The following is a 22,126-nucleotide window of genomic DNA, read 5'->3' as shown; positions in this document are numbered from 1 at the left end:
TATCATTGCAGAATGTTATACACTTTTATGGGTTGAGTTTTTTCAGCCCATATTGCTTTTAGAGGTCTGTTGGTTTTCTGTACCACAGTGAAGATGGGATGTGCATCTTAGCATAATGTAGACTAAAAACCTTTTTTTTACATGTTGATCAAAAGAAGTGAAAGACAGTGTAGGAGAAAGTAGAGGTTTTTAAATGAAGCTTTTATTAAAATATTAGAATTGACTATTCCCATTATTGTGTTTCCTTTTCTGTAATTTCCCCCACTAAATTAAATATGTTCAGAGAATATGCTTGTATTAAAGAACATGACATTGAAATTCAAAATTATGCTACACATCTAAATTATGCTCCTGTGATATTTTTTTCCCATTTGGTAAGGGGAGACTCAAAACTTATCTTGTGCATTTTGTAAATCATCTCTAGCCAAGGTATTCATTATGATTAGAAACACAACTCCTGTTGCATACTGTAAAACTTACAGTTTCCCTTTTTGACTTTTAGAATCACAGAATGGTTTGGGTTGGAAGGGACCTTAAAGATCATCTATTTCCAACCCCTCTGCCATGGGCAAGGACATATTCTACTAGATCAGATTAAATAAAGCCTCCTCTGACCTGGCCTTGAACACTGCCAGAGAAAAAACCCACAAACAAAACAGTTAAGACAAACCAACAAAAATTGATTGTGTTTACTTTCTAGAATGTTTCTAGATTTGTTGTTATTCTCCCTTGTGTTGTTATCCTGAAATGTCAGTCTATGTGATACAGTGTAAGAAGGATGAGATGGTAGATTCTCCTAGCTGGTCACTCGACTGTAGCTCTGAATTTCGTAGTAAGTGGTGGTGGTTAGAGGTTTAACATGATAGAAGATGAGGTCTTACTGAGTCTGTCATCATACCACTCTTCAGTAGCAAAACGAAACTGAGCTGTAGGCAGTGTCCTAGAATCTGGAGTAGTCTTCAAGGTCTATGTTGTAATGGAAAACTCATTTATTTATTTATCCTGGTGAAAGTCTTGAGATTTGCAGCTTGGAACAAATAGACACCATTTCATGGCGCTTTTTTTTTTTTTACATAAAACAATTTTAATGCATTAATATATCTGTTTTTTTCTCTGGAATAATTTGGAAATTAAATATTGTGGTCATGTATCAATGTATGAATCTAAGTATTTCTTTAGGGCTTAGGAGGAGAAGGAGCATGGGTTGTTTCTGTTGTTAAGTAAGGGACCATCTCTCCCTTACCCCCCCCGATGATGCATTTTTTTTTTAAAGAAAAAAGGGATTGTAATAGTAATAGCAATTTTTTGAAACAGCTTGGTCTACCATGAATATGTTTCTGATGTCCTCCATATCTCCGCTGCTAGCTGATACCAGAGATCAACAAATAACAATACTGATTTGAAATTGAGCTAGGAGGTGTAAGTGTACTGTGTAATAGCATCACCACTGTGAGGCTGACAGTGGCTCAGTGAGGGTGTGCTTTATCTATCCCTGAGTGTCACTTTAGAGCTTCTGTCACATTCACAGAGTCTCTGTCCAATATTTAAAGACTCTTGCTGCCTGAGAAGGTGGTAATAATCATAACTCATCAGTCCTGATCTAGTGCTTCTTCCCTCCCTGATGGATAATACCTGTGACTTACTGGGATAACGGCTTAAATACAGAGCATGCTGCAGAATATTTTGTGGTTTCAAAAGAAAAAGAAAGAGAAGAGTTAACACGGAAGGAAAATGTTTTGTGGTATTTAACTGTGGTTCTGTAACTGAAGGACTCTCCTGTTAGTGAAATTTACAGTCAGATTGAGGGGGGAAGCAGTTCTCCAGAGACTTTCATGCTTTTTTTCCAATTCAATTTGCTAAGAATCATATTTCTTTCTAACAAATTTATGTCTGCTAGCATGTTTATTTAGTGCATTTGTGTTTATGTTGTTTTCAAGCCATCTTCTTTTCAGCTTGTCTCCTTTTGGAAGACTTCAGCTCAACTATTTGCTGTCTTCAGATGTATTTATTCTTTGGTTGTTCTAGGAAGTAAATAATCTTGTTCTGTTTCAGGCTGTTTTGAATTGTATTTAGTTATGTCTTCTGCGTATAAGTTTTCTAGGTTACATTTTGTTAAATAAAAATGGCACTTTATAGAATATTGGGTTTTTCAAATAACAAGTATCTCCAATAGATTTATTAAAATTTTGTTTATATAATATTTTTATGGAACTGTGTATTTGTATGCTGGAAAAAAAGGGCTTATATGATTTTCTTTTTTTTTTTGTAGCCAATACTTGCAGTCAAAGTAATGTTTTTCCACTGGACTTTGAAAAATTTTTAAGGAGGGGTTTGTGACAACTCAAGGACAGCACAAGTTTCTATTAAGATCATTCCCTTTGTGCTTTTAGAGTAGTACTTAGCAGATTGCTAATGTAGACAAGAAGGATGGGGGGGGCGAAAGACTGAGAATATGACATGACTTGCTAAAAAGTAGAGCGCTACAGTACTTATTTTTAAGCACAGAAACATTTGTAATGTAGGAAGACTCTTCTATATGTGTTCTGTGCAACCACTTGCTAGTGTTATTTTAATGCTAGCAAAAGTTGTGTTTGTAACCTGGGAATCTAGTGCAGTGATATCTTCAGGAGCTGTGGGGCTGGCAACAGCTTTGCTGGTTTCTGAGATTTAACCACATTTTATCCCAGCAATCATGCTAATGTGTTTGCTGCTGGAGTAAGAAATAGGTAAAATTGTGCTGCAGTGACATGAAAACTGGTTGCTGGTTTTGCTGTCTGGTTTCTAATTAGTAGTGGTAAAGCTGATTAATATAATGAAGTGAGTTTGGAGATGATAGCTGTGCCAATGAGTCATCGCTAGTTCAAGATATGCTGTTGCCACTGTAAAGGTAAGAATATCTGTGCTAAGAAGTTGAGGATGCCTCACTGTGCCCAGAGAAGCTGTGGCTGCCCCCTCCCTGGCAGTGTTCAAGACCAGGTTGGACGGGGCTTTGGGCAACCTGGGCTAGTGGAAGGTGTCCCTGCCTGTGGCAGGGGGTTGGAATTAGATAATCTTTAAGGTCCCTTCCAACCCAAACCATTCTGTGATACTTATCACCAAGATTAGTTTCTCTCCAGTGGAAGTTGGTTTAGAGGCTGTGCCTACGGGGAAAATTTTGTATCTGGCACTGGATGTTTTCAAGTGTTGTCACTATTTGTGGGTTCTTCAGCATCTCCTACACAACAGAAGTTAAAAAATGAATCTGATCTCTGTCATCATATCTGGAAAAAATCTCATAGTTTTGTTTTTCAATTATCTCTAAATGTACCTTGTGCACAAAATGAGCTAAACTCAGAAATATTACTGTAACTCAACTGAGAACTTAGAGAGGAACTGCCCAAAATATTGTTAAATATTCCTAAATGTGTCAGAGCATGCACAAGATCAAATATCTGTTCCACGTTCACTAGGGAAAACGTGATGCTAACTTGATTTTATCTAGAATTACTCACGCATAGGTAGTAATTAGTATCTGCATTCATGCTTTTGCAAAAAAGGTTTCTGGGTAGGAGTGTGGTTGCAAAGAGGGATCCAGTGATCAGTTTTGTCAAAACAAAATATAGTAATACTGAACTTTTTAGAGATAGGTTTTACAAGTAATATCTACTGTGCTGCCATTTGAGTAATACTTGAAGAATAATTTAGTGACTTATTTTTCAAAGACTACACAAATGAATTTGCTCATCTAATGTGACATTTACAGCATTGAAGGCCTGATTTTTCTCATGTATGTAGGTTTGGAGAGAGGCTGTTGCATTGCATCAGGCCGTGTAACAGGCAGCAGGAGATGTGAGGGAAGTTCAGCTGATGGGACCTCTTTTACGTTTTGGCATTACCTGAAAAAAGTTATTTTCTGGAAAAATGTATTTCCTAAATTTGATTACTGATGCTCTCTTCATTAGTTTACGGTTAAACACTTGGAAGTTTCTAATTTTCAGGGAAATCATGTTTTTTTTAACAAAGAATATTATCTTTTAATTGGTCTCATTTTGAGGAGTAGCTAGTAGATAAGGGTGTAGCACATGATCTTGGTAGCAGTTATTACAGTGATAAGTGCTTGTTGATGTGTGTTTTTTGGTTTACTTTCTCTCATTTGGACCCTTTGGATTTTGAAGTAATTCAGGGCAAGTTCAAAGTGTGCCTGTCTATATCTGTCTTCTACTTAAAGTGATTAAGTGTCTCTAGAAAACTGTTAATCACTCCCCTGTTTTTGTCATGTAGACGTGACATTGAAGACAGACTTCACACTGGTGTCTGGTAGGTCCTGTACAAACTGAGCAGGGAGGGAAGGATGGGAAGGGTGGTATGAACATGTACAGAATTAAGTGAATTTGATAGCCTGCTTATTTTTGAGTGGGTAAGCTACAGAGACCAACATTTGAGTCTCATCTTCTCTTTTGGTTATATTTCACCGGGTACATTATGGGGTTTTGTCTTGTTGCAATTTCAGTGGCATTGTAATAAGTTATTAACCTGTCTAGTGTGCGTTTATTGTCCATCTGATCAAGTTTGGATTTTATTGTGAAGAAAACTGATATCGGTGCTGAACAGTTCTAACTTTGTAAGGTGCCACTGCTCTACTTTCTTATGTGGATACTGTAACTGAGACTTGAACAGACTAATTCTGACTATTCAATTTGGAATTCCACAGTCACCCCAGATTTAATTTTTCCTTTTTGCTAAAATTTAGCTACTTTGCATCTAGCTTGCAATTTCAAACCACAAACCTAGTTCAAATCTGTATTACTAAAGAAAGCAGTGTTTCTCCTTCCTCATACCAGAGCACTCATGTTGGCTACGTGGTGATCCAGTTTAGGAGCTGCTGTGGTGACTTCAGCTCCGTGAAAACCAGGGACTCCTTTTGAGCACTGCGATTTAGCTCACCTTGTGTTGCAGAATTAGTTAATTAACTAATTAATTTGGTAAGAGATGAATCCCCTTGTGTTCTAGTTGCTCTTCAGAGATTAGAGGGGCTAGGGGCACCTGGACTTCTCTTAATAGGTAGGCCAGTTATGGTCATAACTAGAGGCCTGACACCAGATGCACGAACAGCCCATATGCATTCAAGAGAAGCAGTCAGGTTCACAAATAGTATGGTTTATTCTTACGCAACATCTGCAGATTCTTTGAGAATCCCTATGATAAATGCGCAAACGGCAGCTTGGGTATATAGCACTATACACAAAACCCGATTGCAATCACACACATTTAATTTCTGGGTGATCACTTGGTGTAGCTGAAGGCCCAAATCGTACCAAAAGTCATCCCTTCTGGGGGTCGTGTGCGTGTGTGCAAGGAGCACAAACTCACCGATCTATCCCTCTGATTTGGTATGGGACTATTGTCCCTCCTAGTTAGATACAGACTTGGGGTAGTATTTATCTAAATATGTATGTGTGAGTGGGTGGGACTGTGGCCAAGCCATTGTTTCTTGAGTAACCACACGGCACATTCCTTGGTGCAAGGTGTTTGCTGGTTTTGTGGGAAAAGAGGAAGAATGAGAGATAAGGTCTGCAGAGTACTGCACAACAGTCCTTGAGAGAGGAGGAAGAGCAGGAAATAAATCTGCATAGTCATGTCACATGTTTCTTGAGAAAAGCGGAAGAACGGGACCATGCAGCCTCCACTTCGCTTTGCATTCCTCCTTGGTGCCACGGCAAAACAAATTACTGGATCTCCAGCCTGTCCTGTGTTTGTTCTGTGTTAAGGAAACATGTGTGTTGTAGCTTTTTTGCTGTTTTACTTTTCCCACGCTTCCAACACCTTCCATCCGTCCATTGCACGCTGATAGAAATTTGTACTTAGAGCTACCATTTCACATGCAGAGGCAAGACTTCTCACAGCACCCTCTCTCTTAAGGTGTACATTTACTGGCAGCTATTTGTACTAACATAAAAATTGGAAAACTTGTCCACCTGAGGAAACAATATCAAATTAATTTTGGGGTGGAGGAAAGGTGAGTCCTCCTAGTAGATTATTTCAGTGCTGTAGATCACTGGGTAGCTGCATGTACGCTTTTACCAGCATGACACACACAAATTGGTACCGGTGCAGAAAAGGTGTGCATTGACATCCCATAATTCACACAGCAGTCTCTGCGAGATGAGGCAGAGCTATGCACTGCTGTTCTCACAGGTAGACACTGCTTTTGCCTCTCTTCAACCATCTAGAACCTGATCTGTTCTTAGTAAAGGGTATTTGTATGTTTGGGTTGTGCTCTGCTTCAATAGCTACTAAATTTTAAACCAGAAATTATACTGTTGTGCAGTGTGTGAAGTGCTAGTTTCTGGATCGCTATCTATCTTTGGTGTACTAAAAGCTGCCAAATTCACATGTAGATTGATGTTGCAGGGTAGGTTCAAAGTAGCTGAATTTTAGCAGAATGGAAGAATTAAATCTGGGATGACTGGGGGATTCCAAACTGATTAGCTAGAAGAGCTGATCTTAAATGATCCAGGAGGTTTTCTTCTTGCATGTAAGCTTCAATATAAGGGACTGCAGGAATATAAAACCTTGTCTGGGAGTATGTCTGAGATCATGCATAGTAAATCTCCTGAGTATGAGGAGTGAGGAGTTTTCCTTGTTTAATTTTATATAAGCAAATTAAATATGGTGGGAGTTTTGTCTCTTCATTTCTTCACTACTATGTCTCAGGGGGTTTTGTGAACACTTGATTTTGTATTATTTTGAATAAAGATAGAGCTTGCTCCAAGATGGCTGTTTTCAAGAAAAAGGCTTTGTTCAGCCAAGGACGTTTCAAATCTGTATTCCAGGAACCTTTAGTAAATTATCTGTCCTTTCAGAATGCATAAGACGGTAAGAAAACATTCTCCCAGGGAAGTTAAAAAGGCCCCCTGGGAGATGGTATCACAGAAATGAAGAAAGAAGCATTTTCCAGGAATGGGTGATGATGAGGAACAGTTTAGTATGTAGGAAAGTAGGAAGGAGCCCATCTGAATACTTGGAGGTTGTCACTGAGACCCCATGGTTCTCTAAGGCATTGTAATTTTCTATAATATAAATGTATGTCACTTCTACTGGAATGTCAGATTTTGTGTTTTCCAAGATGGGGTGTAAAAATATTTAGTATTCCAAATGCTGGAAAATAAAATGAATTGATACTGGAAAAGCATGCTTTCACCTAACAGGGGAAGGCAAGGCTGTTCCTTCTATTTTAACATACTTAAAAGGTAATATTACTCTGGAATAATAATTGAATTGAGCACTGAGTGCAGCTTCCTTTGCAGCAGAGTGCAACTAAAAATTACTAGGCAAAGACATTCAAGGGGAATGTAATATATTTGGAAATAAATTACCTACAGTTATATAAAACAAAACCAACCACCTAAAAAAACCCACCCCACCCCAAACCCCCTAGAAAACAGTTTTTATGTACCTAGAATCCTACATAGGATTGGGTTCCTGCTGTGGTATTTATCTTGCAGTCTACTCTGGTATACTGTTGTAAGTGTGCGTGGATTTGTTTTATTTAGAGTTTTTGACTGAGAAGAACTAGTTCACGTAAAGATCATATTTGCAAATATAAAAATACAAAATTGGCCTGTGATGTCATCCTGAGTTAGATCACTGGCTCCTTCAGGCAGTGGATGTCATCTCTGTATGTTGTTTTGCTCAGTGATTGCTCTCTTAAAATAATGAATGTTTCCTTCCCTCTTGCTCCCATATTAGTGAATAAATTTAATTATATATCAAATCCAATTTGGAACATTTTTCTAGTCTATTTGTCTTAGTCTTCTAGTTTGATATCTTAAGGAACAAGTACTATCTTTCTTGGAGTTGTATTTATTTTCTTCTCATGAGTGTTCAGTTTGCTTCAATATTAAAATTTAGTGCAAAGTTTTATCTCTGAATCTCATCAATGTTAGTTTTTTTCCTCCAAAATATTAGTTTCAATTTCTTATTCTATCCTGTGTTCAAACTCTCAATAGACAAGTGAATTTTTTATTTTTTTTTTTTTTTTACGGTCATTGAAGATGAAGAGAACTTCAGTAGAAATGTATGATAACTATTGTCTGGCATAGCATGCAGGCAGAAGCAAAAACTTTTGACAGCATTTGCAAAGTAGTCTTAAGGAGAATCACCTGCTATACAGTGTCTTGAAAGGGAACACAAAGTTCTTTGTTTTATAAAAGTTAAAAATTTTAACTGTCAATAAGAAAGTAAAGTCAAACTTACTATTTTAGGGGAGCAAAATAATAATGATTTTTGCATATGATAAATAGTATTAGAAAGCACTTACATAAATTCTGTGTTTCCAAACTTTCTAGCTTTAGCTACCAGGTTGTGTGATTTAAAAATATGATGGTTTTCAGTTCAGGAACAGAAACACTACATTTTCTTTTGTTACAGACTTTTTTGTATTGCTTAACTATAATGTTAATGCCGAAAATAATAATAAAATGCCGAAACACTTGATGTTTTGAACTTACCGGGGAGCAGTACCCTCCTGTATGACCATCTCCAGTGGTGAACACTCTAGTTGACCTGGAGCTCCTGATGTGGCTTTTTTGGAGTTTCTTAATGGCCAGTGCATTATACTTCAATCATCTCAGCTTTGACACTGAAAACTCTGCTTATTGGTTAAGTTTTCACTCATACTGTTGCTGGTGATGACCCTCTCTGAGGTACACTCTGCTGTAGGAGTAGCTGTCGTTCTGCCGTGGTCTGCCAGTCTTCAGATATCAGATCCACAGAAGCTCTAAGTTCTAAGCTGTTTGGATAATAATGCTACTGCACAGTCTCTGCAATGTGAACTTCGTAGTCCACGCCACCTAACAGGCTCCGTGGGGCTGCATTCTGCCAGTAATTCTGAGTACAAGTTCTCCAATCTTTAGTGATTTGAATGTGAATATAATGTGGCAAATACTGTCATTTTCGTTAAAACTTGAGATTATTGATCTGACTTTACTTATGTGATGGGAAATTGCCTACAATCTAAATGGGGGAAAAAAATACAGGAAATGATTTAAACATTTCTGTGTAAGTTCTGCATGTGTTGCAGGGTACCATGTACAATATATTAAGTATGCAGAATATCCAAAACTCACACTTAAGTGAAATTAACTGGATCACTGTGCACAGTACCTCTATGTGGCTTTTACATTTCTTAATTCCATGGATCTAGACTAATGTTTACTTTGATTTTATTTTTTGCTTTATCATGAAGTTCTTTCTCATGTTAATTTGTTTTCTTACAGCAGATTGAGAGTGGATAGGGAGAAGATTTGTTGCTTAAAAAAGACAGCTAGAAATCTAGTCCTAAATTCATCATTACTTAATAACATTTTCTTCTGATTTTGAAACTATTGCAGAAAATTTGAAATTTGGAATGATGGAATCCTGAAAATGTACATTTGAGTATTTTTATATTTCCTTTAACATTGTTGCACAAAATTAGATCTTAGTCCTTTTCATTTGCTACTTTTCATCTTCTGTATTTATAAAATTCTGTTGTTTGGTTTGGTACAAGAGGTTAGTATGATAATCTGTATGGCTGGAAGACTGTTACTGTGGGAAAATCATAGAAGTTAACAAGCAACTTAGTTGTTGTAGAAACTATAGGGCTATAGTAGAAGCATCTACTAACTATTTTTTTTTCCAAAATATATTACAATTTGAATAAATGCTTTGTCCTTTGCAAAACTACAATAGTGTTCTTTTAGCACTGTCACTACAGCTCTACTGTCTTCAGAGCATTTCTCCGCTCAGTTCTTTAATTAATCTTGAAGGGGTTGAATGATCTCAGACCTTCTTGCAGGCTGAATATGTTGTATCTGCAGTTTATTCTAGCCTGTGAAACTACTTATTTTGTGAATTTCATTTTTAAAAATGTTACAGTGTATTCTACTGATCAATTAAATATTTAAGTTTGCCTTTTTCTTGTTATTTGTAGGCATTGGATCAAGACAGAACTGCATTACAGAAGGTGAAAAAGTCTGTGAAAGCAATATATAATTCGGGGCAAGGTAAGACATTGTTTCCAGTTTTACAAAATGACTTAAATATTTGATTTCAAGTTTGAGAAGTGTCTTGTAGTTTATCTTGTTGAAGTATATACCGTAAGAAAAGCTCATCTGTTTAGGAGTGTTGGCACTTAAAAGTTTTCTTTCTTTGCATCTGATTATACGTCAGATTAATGTACTCTTAATTCTTTTACCCTCATACTCCTTCTCAAAGGCCTGTAGGAGAATTCCCATGGGTAAATTTTCCTTCTGTCATAATATTTCAATCAGTTCAACTAGAACAGTGACAAGATGGTGTCCTAGATTGAATTTATGGATTGCAGTTCTAAGTGAGATAAGAATGAGAACTTGTTACAAATTTAATAAATAAATAAAAAGAAATATCTATGGGTAGATGTGTTTGTTTCTTTAACACATGCTCTCTCCTCATACCATGCACAACAAAAATTAAGTATTTCCCTTCTTACCTAAAATAGTGGAGATTTATCATTATTTTGCTTGTTTGAAGACACTGTTGATGTTTTATTAGAGCTACAGTAATAACTTTGAAAGGGTATGTGGCTGGAGTATGGATTAATAATCAGTTTGAGTTTAGTAACAAATGATAATCAAACACAGAACAACATACAAATCAGGTTTTAAAAAGATTATAAACTATACCTGGCTTCTGTCTCTGTTTCTCTTAAGGTCTAAAAACTGTACCAAAGGCAGATAAATTAGAAGAGCTTCCAATAACCATCTGAATATAAGTACTGCATTATCGAAAATTCCAGTTCCTATTTCCTAGCAATAATAATCAGTTTAGCAAATACTTTCCTTATGCAGAGCCGATTCTGAGTTGTCTTAGTTTGTGTTGTTTTGTGTATGCTTCCCATTTACTCATGTTTATGGAAGTGTGTGAGTTTTCTAATGTATTGTAGATTCTTCTCAGCCAGTCCCTAATATTGTTGCTCTACTAGCACTATGTTTTAATTAGCTTTTCTATAACTTCAGGTGATCATTAATGTTTTCCCAATAGACTGTGAAGCCTGATACAAAGTGAGAATAGTATTTGGTACATGTGTATTTAGTTGTATGCTTTTAAAAGTATTCAGATGCTCCAAACAGCTTTTCCATTTGAAAGTACCTACTTCCTGAATTTCAAAACTGATGAAAACAGTAGAGCACATTAAAAGTGTTCTGCTTGTTTTGAAATATATAAATGATACTAGAGATTTTAGCTATTATTTGATTTGAGTCTTGTAATAAGTGATACTGTTTTCAATGCCTGTAGATAGGCCACACTGTATCATGAACTAGTTACATTGAGTAAAATCAGTAGAAGGTGGGTTAATGGTTTTAATTGGCTGCCTCTGCACTTTAAAAGGACCAGAGATAATTAGGTTGCTGTTTTTACTTTTTTCTTCTCTGTGTTTTTCTTTTTTGAGTAAATCTGGTTTGAAATGTACAAGTTTGTATGAATTCTTTTGGATAAAGAATACTATATATAATACTCTAGCTCCCTCTTCAGAATGTTGTTGTGATAGGCTACATTATAATGCGACAAGATGTGCACAGGAGGCAATTCATGGTGTAACTGATAAACTAAGGTTACTAAGAACAAGACTAAAAGCATGTGCTATGCATGTGAAACCTTGTAAAGATAAGTGTAAAGTGACTCAATTAAAACTCAAACTCATTTTGTCTGCTTGTACAAAGAGGATTGGTAAGCTAGCTATTTTGTTATGCTTCAGTGATGAAAGGATTTTTTTGTTGTTGTTGAACTTCATGTAAAACACTAAAAACAGCTGTAAAATGCATTGTTTATCCGTTCAAGCAAGAATTAGGTAACTATTTTTGTAGTTCAAAAGAAAGCCTCTAATGACAACTCAGAATTGGAATTTTGTTTTATAGATTTGTTTGCTAGAAGTTGAGAACATATTTAAGCTACTAAAGTAGGAAATGTTTTTTGTAAAACTCCCCTAGTTCATAATCTCCTTTGAGAACTTTAGCTGGACTGGTGGAAAATGATTATTTGGGGGCAATAGAAATTTTCTCTCTTTAGTTCAGTAATCCAATTCATACTCTACCAAAAGTCATAGCTAGGATTTTTTTGGGTTGTACTGGGGTGGGCATTTTTTGGTTCAGTGTTTTGCCTGAAGTAACATTTGAACAGTGACATTCATACAATGCAATGCCTCATACAGAATTCTTCAGAAAGCCCTAGCCCTCTGGTGTGCTGGTTTGTTCCTCTTCATTGCTGAATTATGAACCGCAAGGGACTCTGTTCTGTTGGGAGGAGAGCTTAAATGTCATCCAAATACTTTTTTCTTTTTGTGCACATCCCTCACCCATTTGTTTTGTTTAGGTTTAGGTCTACTGCTGTGGAAATGAAAACACTAGCACATAAATGTGGAAATCCCTTAGAAAGATCCCATCCCTTTTTACCTATCTGGAAGTACTGTTTGGGAAAGTCCTGTTTATGAAATCCAGTGAGACATACAAATTGATAGCTCTTTCTCACCATTTCCTCCTTATCTGCCTTGCTCTTTATTTCTGGCATGATAGATTGCATCTGGAACTAGGAGCCCATCTTACATGATTGGTGCTTGAACTTAGTGGCGAATCTGTTCTGACTAGCTTTTCCATAACATTTGGATTGAATTCTAACACCAGTAGATGGCACAATTAGTTTTCTTGTAGATTTTTCAATAGCTCTTTTTCATTAGTTCCTTGGTATAATTCCCAAATTCAGTCAAAAGAATTTGCACAATGGAGAACTAAAAACATAAAATCCACACAAGACCAAAGGTACTGAGTTGGACCAGCAGTGCACATGGTCTCCCACAATGATCAACAGCAGATGCTTGAGGAAGTAGAAAAACAGTGCAAAGATGGAGTGATTTTTAAGGTTTGGGTTTTTTTTAACACTTTCTCAGTGCACAGTGATACAAAGGCCAGGAATTGCCTGCGTCAGGGCTGATACTGTGATGCTTGATACTTCTTAACAGAGTTTTACAATTAATTTTGTCTAAGGAATTTAAGTTCACGTGAACCTTTTTCATTCATAGTTTTGCATTAACCTAGTTAAACACTCCCTGGCAAAGCTTGTCCCATGCATGCTCTTCAGGCCTTAAGCACCTGAAGGCGAGACTGTCCCTGTCCATGTCTCAAAACATTGGCCTCAAGCCTGCCAGAATGATCCATTTGAGGTGGAATTGAGGGACTTTTGCATGTTCTGGAGCTTGAGAGTTTGTAGGGGGCTTTCAAGTGTCAAAGCTTGCTAAATCAGTGTCAGAGGGCTTTTTGGTGGATGAATTCCAACTTGATTCAGTGCTTTCCATTCTCTCTCTTGACATAGTTTTCTGGATTGAGTTGTTTCCACAGTCATCCACAATACTTCTCTTCTGAACTCAGCAGCCCTAGGGGTTTTTGAGGGTGGGTTTTTTTATTTTTTTACAGAAACTGTCACATTTAATCATTCTTACTTTCCTTCTGCAAAATGGCAGCATAGCCTTATTTTTTTTAAAGCAAGTGAATTTTGGACAACAGGAACTTCACACAATATTATTGGGTTTAAGCATGCTATGACAACATTTCTGTGTTGTTCTATTCCATTCTGTGTTTCTTAATAATTTCTGATGGTCAACTTTGTTTTGCTTGGTATTAAACATAGAGGTGAAGAACTGAAGAACCTTTGTGATGTCTACTTGCACAATTGTTTCTTAAAGTTAGGAATGTTTTCCCATGTGTGTTACGCTGCCTAATGCACACTTTCATGCATGGGCCATTCAGTGTGGAATTCCACACCTAACGTGGGAGCTACCCAGATGTGAGCCTGTTGCCATAGATGCTGTGCACATTTAATGGACATATGTAGAGATTTCTAGGGTGAGATACGTATGACTTCCTCCTTCATTTACATTAGGATAAGCTGAGCTGTAACTTTTTCTATGCTGAATGTAAGGGGAAGGGTAGATCCCAAGCTCTAATATGTTATCATTGTTGTAAAAATCTGGGCTTGGATGGATTATTTCACCTTTGGAAGCAGCTTTTGTTTCTGTTTCCCTGAATAATTTATAGTATTGTATGGAAAAAAAAAAAAGTTTATCACTATGAATCTTATTTCCTAACTCATATGTTGTTAAATGTTTTGGGCCTTATCGCTGTTTCATACAAGAATTCACTGGTGACCACCTGCTGAGAAAATTGACTCTTTATTCTTTCCTTTCCCCTACCACATCTTTTTTGACCTGCCTTCAGTTCCTTAGCTTGATTAGTTCCCTCCTTAGCTTGATTAGTTCCTTTTAGTGTTTTTGTTAGGGACAGACTTTCTCAGAAATCCAAACAAATCAATTAATGTGGGTTTCCACACCCTATATGCTTGTTGATCCCCTGGAGGGAGGAGTTTTTGGAAGTAAAAATTTCTTTTTATAAACCGTGTTCAGCATTTTGTATTTATTTACATGTCCACCTATTCGGTTCTTCACTGTAGTTTCTACCAATTTTATGAGAAATAGATCAGCATTACTGCTCTGCTAGTGCATATGTGAATTCTCAGTTCTCTCTGAAGTTCTTATTAAAAATAGCTATTGTATTTGCTTCTAATTCTTCCTATGGTATTGAGGCTGTTAAAAATAAGAGGCTTTACTTTACTTTAGTTTGCCTATTATTTTTCTATACATGGGTCTAAGCAATTTGCTTTTGCTTGTTTTGTGAGCTGTTATGAACTCTACTCAGCACTTAGATTTGGTATAAATTCTCTGAATCAGAGCTGAAAGAAAATTCTTCATGAGAATTTCTTGAAGCACATCAGCAATGAACACATGTAAAAAGACGTCATCTGCCTTTCTGGGCTGTCTTATCTCTTAGTGCTCTTATACTGCGATGATCTAGAGAGAACCTTGCGGTCTCACTGAGATGTTACTTGCTCTAGAAGTCTTTGAAAAAGGCTTTATTACTTTTCCCTTCAGCAATCTCAGTCCAGAAGGCATTATTGATATCAAGTCCAGATATGAATATGGTGGTCAAATATTTTTTCTTTCCTTTTAATGTTTTCACTAGATTTCAGCTGTGCAAAGGATGAAATGAGAAAAGATGCTTTCTTATTTGAAATAACTTCTTTGCCATCCTTTTTAACCTTGCCAACTTTCTTGCTTTTTCTAAAATCTTTGAGTCTTTTTTCATGTGTATGTTTTTCCATTCATACATGCAGCTTGGCTCTGACCTTGGTTATTTTTCCTCTGGCTACCCGTGGAACAAAGCTGTTTTGTAAGTGCAACGTAAAAATAGTTTCAAGTTGCTCAGGGTTCTGAATTGTGATTCTTTTTTTTTTTTTTTTTTTTTTTTTGTAATTTAAACATCCTTTATATTTCATTGGGTGCAATTTAAGTATAAACAGTGATAGGAAGGAGATGTGTTTGTGCATTTTTCTTCTGTAAATTATTTAACTTTTTGTTGGTGGTGTTCTTCAGGTTCTTGCAGGGTAATATATCTGAAAAAAATGCGTTTACACAAAGGAAATTTAAAGCTTTAATTTTAGTGATGTGTTTTCTAGCTCCAGTCTATAAAGGCTGTTCTTTAACCTCTCTTCACAGTATTTGTTCTTCATTTTCCTTAATATACACAATGATTTTCACTGGGTTCAGAAGCAGTAATTCTGGTTACTTTTGATTGGGAAATAAACATAGTACTTAATGTTGTGGCTTTCAGTGAAGGAGTACAAATTCTTTGTATGCCTTGGAAACCTGATTTAAGTTTTCTCTTTGTCCTGGGAAAAGTTTACCACAAGGTGACTTCATTCATAGACAACTTCAGGTGACTGCTTGGGGCAGCAGAACAAAGTGGGGTTCCGCCCCGGGAGTCCTTAAGCCTGAGCCTCCGCAGTGCTCGGTGCTCAGAGCAAGTGTTGTGCTCTGCTTCTGGTGAGTACTGCTGTGTGGCAAAAGACTGCTGTAAGCCTCTGTGGCTGTCGTTCTTTCCTCACTTGTTTGGATTTACATCTCCAGATGTGTGTTTATTATTTCCTCTTAGGATGTAATCCTCAATATACAGGTTATGGTGTGGAAGTAAAGTATGCCACAACACTGCTGTGCACTGGGTCCTACCAGGTTTTTTTCAAAACAAAGCTAAATTCTGTGCTGAGTATTTCTTGGAGTTGAAGGTATGGATTGTGGAGAAGAGTATATGCCTATACAATCACAGAATCATCTAGGTTGGAAAAGACCTTGAAGATCATCCAGTCCAACCCTTAATCTAACACTGGCAGTTCCCAACTACACCAAATCCCTCAGCGCTATGTCAACCTGACTCTTAAACCCCTCCAGGGATGGGGACTCCACCACCTCCCTGGGCAGCCCATTCCAATGCCTAACAACCCCTTCTGGAAAGAAATGCTTCCTAATATCTAGTCTAAACATTCCCTGGCACAACTTGAGGCCATTATTACCTCTTGTCCTATCACTTGTTAGTTAGAGAGACGCATCCCCAGCTCTCTGCAGCCTCCTTTCTGGTAATTATAGAGGGTTATGAGGTCTCCCCTCAGCCTCCTCTTCTCTAAACAGCTTTTCAGATCAGAAAATCTCACTGCTGTAATCTGGTGTAGTATATTGCTTTATACTACATCTGCTATTCTGTGGTGAGGTCCTCAACACGGGCCCAGGTACAGGCTGCCTTGGCAGATCCCATCGGGGAGGGGATGATTTCTGAGGCCCCATTCCCTGCTCATAGCCCCTTCTAAGAGAGCTGCCTTTGTCAGTGGGTACAGAGCCCACCCTCAGTCATCCGTCATTCTGGCACCTCTCAGGGAGCTGCTGAAGGAGGAGGATGTCTGTCTGGGGAAGCTGTTCTATTTTTAGCGCAGTACTGAGCTTTGTTTATGATATTGAGAGGACACAAGACAGTTCTAAAAGGCAAACATTACCCTTTGTATGTATTGCTGTCAGTCTTCGCGTCTCACTCTCTGGGGTTATTTAAGTCCTTCCTGCAGTACTTATATCTAAGGAAGTAAACACCATCTTGTATGCTAAAGGTTTCTTCATGCAAAGGAGATTCTATTAGGACACTAGGAAGTAATTTCTGTGTTTGCATGAGGCATTTATAGGGAGATTACAGCATGTTCTTTGCTCTGAGCATGTTGTTTTTCATACGTTGCATTCAATTTTTCATCTGTGTGCCTTTAAGGTCAAGTAGGGAACTACCTTACCTCTTCAAAAGAAAATATTTCTTATCCTTTTACAAGATTTACATTGATACTTAGGTAAAAATTGAAAATCTATTATTCTTGCACAGTACTTGAATTATGTGTAGTAATTACAGAAGTATTGCTTTACATCCTAATCAAAGCCTCATTTCAAGAGTTAAGTGATATGGGATCTTGGATTCTTGAGAATTTCCTATATATTGTTCTAGGACAATGATCTGCTTCCTGCTTCCTCTTTCTGACCAGTGATTTCTTTTCCCTTTCCACAGATAAAGGAAACGGTCGTCTTCAGCTCTTTTTCAGTCTCTTTACAAAACAATTTTTGAAAAAGCTTTATGAAATAACACAGTGCTTAAAATCAAATAGCTAGGAATACCGTGGGGTTAGAAGTGCCACAGAGGCAAGGACAGGGGTTCTGAGATCTAACAGACTTTTTTACCAACCTTGTTCCATTATCCTTCCTTTTCCTTCAGCGCAGTTGGGTACATTTCAGCTTTTTTAGCACAAGCCAAAACTTCTTCTTAGATAAAATCTTCTGTGTATATTTATGCAACGGCTTTTACTTCAAAACAAAATGCATATTTTATTATATAGTGGTTTCCTTGGTTTTAATGCTAAGCTATTTGATTAAAACCGTATGCTTTTGGAACAGTTTTATTAAAAACATACTGTTTGAATTACAACTCCGTATTAACATATGATTAAATATCTGGCATTTTGAAAACCTCAGTGTTAATGTCTGATTTTTAGAATGTAACTTGTCTGATGTGTGGGGTTTGGTTTTGGTAAATAGGAGTTGTGGGGGGGGGTTCTGTTGTCTTTATTGCTTTTTGTTAGAGCTTTAGTGCACTTTGGGTTTGAGTAGTTGTAATGCCTAAGAAGTCTTACTGTTTAACTCTTCATCAGCTCTTGTTGTCAAAATGGATTCATGCATTGTGGCACATTATCCACCAGCCTTGTTTGAAACTTACCTTGGTTTTTAAAAATTTTTTTTTCTTCTTTTCGGTTTTGTCCTCCCCTCCCCCTTGTAATTCATATGCTCTCAGTCAATATGAAAACTTGGAAAATATAAAACTTGTAGGTCTTCCAGGGGAAAACATGGTACCTATTGGCAACTATTCTCTCTCTTTTCCCTCCTTTCATTGCACAGGACTTGTTCTACTTGGAATAGCTCTATGGTTTTGTGTTGGTGGCTTACAGAAAGAAACACAGTAAGACTAGGAAACTCATTAAAGTGAAATGTGATTTAATTAATACCAACAATATTCCTTTAAGAGAGATGGAGGTGATAAAGCGTGTCCCAAAGGGCTGTAGTAGCAAATGTTCTATTTGAAGATGCTAAAATGGAAGTAACAAAAAAAATGTGCGAATAGATGCCAGAAAGGAAAGCAATACAAGCAGGAAAAACATTTTGGAATTTGCTTCATCCTTAAGGATTTTGCTCACTCTCACTGTCCTCAATTTCATCTTCTTGGTTCTGGATCTCTATATACATCCAGTTTACTATTAAATGTATTGAAACAAGTCTTTGGCTATGTATCAATATACATTCCATTTTGTGGGGTAGCTCAGTTTTACAAAGCAGGTGAAAAGGGAATCTTTGACTGTAAGACTTGTTTCTTCTTTTAAACTTGCAGTCAGATTCAGACTTAGTCTCCTTTAGTTTTATATCTGATACTGTTGACTTTTTTTTGTTCTTAAGTGTTCTACATTACAATTTTTAAAAGTTGTTTAAAAATGTTGTTTGCCCTTTCATTGATCTTATTACTTTATTCATTACAGAGCTTTTTTCATTGATGTTACAAATTCAAGTTGCTGATTTAAAAGAAGCATATATATGTGTATTGCTAAATAGTTCTTTTAATTCTAAATGTATTGTAATTTCCGGTGTAAATGCATTAACTGGTGGCTTTTTTGAAAGTACTGTTTGGTTGGTTTGTCACTATATTGCCATACATAAGCTTAAAATAGCCCACAAGAAAAACTTTCTGACTTTCATTTCTCTTTGCAGATCATGTTCAAAATGAAGAAAACTATGCACAAGTGCTAGATAAATTTGGAAGTAATTTTTTAAGTCGGGATAATCCAGATCTTGGCACAGCTTTTGTAAAATTTTCCACGCTTACTAAAGAGCTATCAACGCTGCTGAAGAACCTGGTGAGGAGTTCCAAATTTTTCTTATTTTTTTAGTTTTCCCAAAATAAAGTATCTGCATGATCCAGATAATAATTTTAGAGATGCTTTCAGTTTTCTTTCAAAAAACAGAATAATTTTGCCGAGGTTATCTCTAAAGGGTGTTATTACACACTCCCTGTGTTTGACTGTTAATTGGAAGTTAAGAAGAAAAATAGAAATGTTAAGACATCACTTGGGCATCATTCTCAAGGGATTGATGGTGTTATATCTATCTCTTCTTTTGGAACGTAATTTTAAATAATTCCCTGACTTGAAGTCTTTCCAGTTAAAAATCTAATTCCATTATTTATGGCTGTTTTGTCTTACCTCAAAAAGAGAATTCACTTTTTGGATGAAAAATAACTGGGCAGCATGTTTAAGTGGTGTTAGTAGTCCATTTTTCCTGTGGTATATAAAGCATCCATTGTTTAAATATTGGGCTTATGAAGGTAGTTTAAAGGTTTGCCTGATCTGAAGTTTGTCTTAGGCCTTTTACTTCTGAAAGCTGGATAATAAAAGTGTATTTGTAGCAAATGTCTCCCAACACTGAAAGTAATGAAGCCACATTTCTTGTGAAATCATGTTTCATGGGTTTGACCACTGTTGTATTCAGAAAGTGGTAGCTTCATTTTTATATTTTTCTTATAGTTGGGCTTATCTCCAAGCTTTTTTGGTGTGTAAAGTATAAGCAGTATTACTTACTTTCCTAGAGTCCCTAGCATGAGCACAGCTGCTTTGGTTCACATCAGAGGTCTATGTAGCCAGTAGCCCCATTTTGATAGTTGCCCAAGAGTGAATCTTAGGGAAGAGTGTAGGAAGAGAGCAAACATGGGGAAAACTTCTGTACAGTGGTCATGAAAACAGTCTTCAGCTCAGAGATGTTGGAACTGAAGGCAGTATCTTTTGCTTTGTAGTTCTTGTCAGTATTACCTCCATGAATTCATCTAAGGAGTTCTTGAATGTATGCTGTGCTTGGCACAGAGTATGGTGGATTTCTCCAGAGTACTAAAATGAACGGCTCTCTGAAATGTCAATTCTATTTCCTTGGAACTGACCCTTTCTTTTACTGTTCCGTGTTTCTTCTATCATACAAGAAATGTAAGAATTTTGCTATTTTCCCCAGGCATTTAGATAGCTATAATACTTCCTTTCCTTTTCTCTGTTACTTTAGCTGAGTCTTAGTTATTCCATAACTTGATTCTTTCTATATGTACTCTTAACTACTATTGTACACTTTTCTGAAATGAGAGAGTACAAACATGATAGGAGTTACATTTCTTGCTCCCTTTTCTGAAGGCTGATTGCTTTATGATTACTAAACTTTGAGCTTGATGTTTTCAAGGGATTCTCTTGCAACCTGAAGATATTTTTTCCTTGAGACATTTTTCTTGAGGATTTTTTTAAATAAGCATGATTCTGTATGCATTTTTTTCTCCTTATCCATCACTTCACATTTTTCGGCACAGACTTTTACGTTTCTCACTGGTGTTACAAAGTTATTATGCAACTGGCTTTTGCTTTACTACTCAGAGTAGCTTAGTATCAGTAGACATTCTTACCTGACTCTCTGCACTTCTAAGGTTGATTTTATAAACATCTCAAACTGCACAGGCCCTAACAACACTCAGAATGGGGTGTCACTTCTGACCTCTCATGGTTATGCTTATTTCTGCCTTCTGAAACTTGCCTCTTCTTCATCACCTACTTACTTATCCAAGGATGATCACACTTAGCCTAATGAAGCTTTCTTGCTTCAAGAGCTTTGTTCCAGCCTACTACCTGGATCGTCCTTTGTTTCAGTGTTGGCAGTTTTAAAGACCAGTAGATAAGTGAGGCACATGCTTTCTGCTGTGAGGATTTCTGTCATTCTGGGTTATTTTGGCCGCCTTAAATCTTAATTTAGCACACAATTAAAAATAAGTATCTTAAAATGTGTGCTAAAGTGCAGTTTGAGGACAGTTTGGGATTGAACTGAAGCTCTGTGCACCTCGTAATTCCTTGCAGGCTTCCACAGAAACTTTTATTTTCTTTCAACTCAAATCATAAACAGGAGGTGGGGAACTGTCTGTTTATTTATTTAAAGTAGTATTGATTGAGAGGTAAAAGCTCTTTTAAGTAGCCACACTCATTCAAAACAACTTTACACTATTTCAGCTGGACTATGAAACATTAGTTATCTGAATTGTTGTTGACATGGTTTAAAATAGGCTGTTCTCTAATATACTTCATTCACCAGTCTCAGATAGACATGACCTTATTCTACAAATGTTTCAGCATTTTAAAAACACTTACTTTTCACCTTTTTTCTCTCCAAGATAGATAATTCTGCTTTGTTGACCAACTGTTGTTCTTAACCATGATTCTGATTAGTACAATTACATTAAAAGAAAACCATTTTTATAATCTCAAAATAGAAGTGGAGGTCGATTAAAAAAGCAGTTGAGAGAAGAACTATGTAATGTCACTGATAAAGCCCCGGTGCTGAGGCTTATGTTAATAAAATTAATTTTTAAAATGTCACTAGTATTAGGATGAATGGAAAGCTAGTAGGCTTTTTTTTTTCCCCCTCATAAAGCAGATTGTTGCTACTCTATTTAATAAAAGTACAACAAAATAATGAATGGTCTTTAAAGACGGAAAGATGAATAAAGAATAGGGCTACACGGTAAGCAACAAAAAAATACTTCAAAAATTTGGATATGTTTTTAATAAATGTTTTTAATGTGAATTATGAGTCATTGAATATTTT

General features: G+C 36.6%; 1 protein-coding gene across 5 annotated transcripts in view; it reads left to right on the top strand.

Moving 5' to 3' along the window:
• ASAP1 (ArfGAP with SH3 domain, ankyrin repeat and PH domain 1) overlaps positions 1-22,126 on the top strand; it is a 121,650-nt gene that overhangs the window by 34,581 nt on the left and 64,943 nt on the right. For all 5 annotated transcript variants that reach the window (XM_026843773.1, XM_026843771.1, XM_026843772.1 and 2 more), the window contains exons 2-3: positions 9,953-10,025; positions 19,214-19,359. In XM_026843773.1, coding sequence (XP_026699574.1) covers positions 9,953-10,025; positions 19,214-19,359 — 219 coding nt within the window. The remainder of the gene's footprint in view (positions 1-9,952; positions 10,026-19,213; positions 19,360-22,126) is intronic.

The sequence above is a fragment of the Athene cunicularia genome, assembly GCF_003259725.1.
Source record: "Athene cunicularia isolate RWA chromosome 2 unlocalized genomic scaffold, athCun1 chr2_part1, whole genome shotgun sequence".
Taxonomy (NCBI): domain Eukaryota; kingdom Metazoa; phylum Chordata; class Aves; order Strigiformes; family Strigidae; genus Athene; species Athene cunicularia.
The sequence above is the reverse complement of the archived record's forward strand: the minus strand, read 5'-3'. Positions and strand labels throughout refer to the sequence as shown.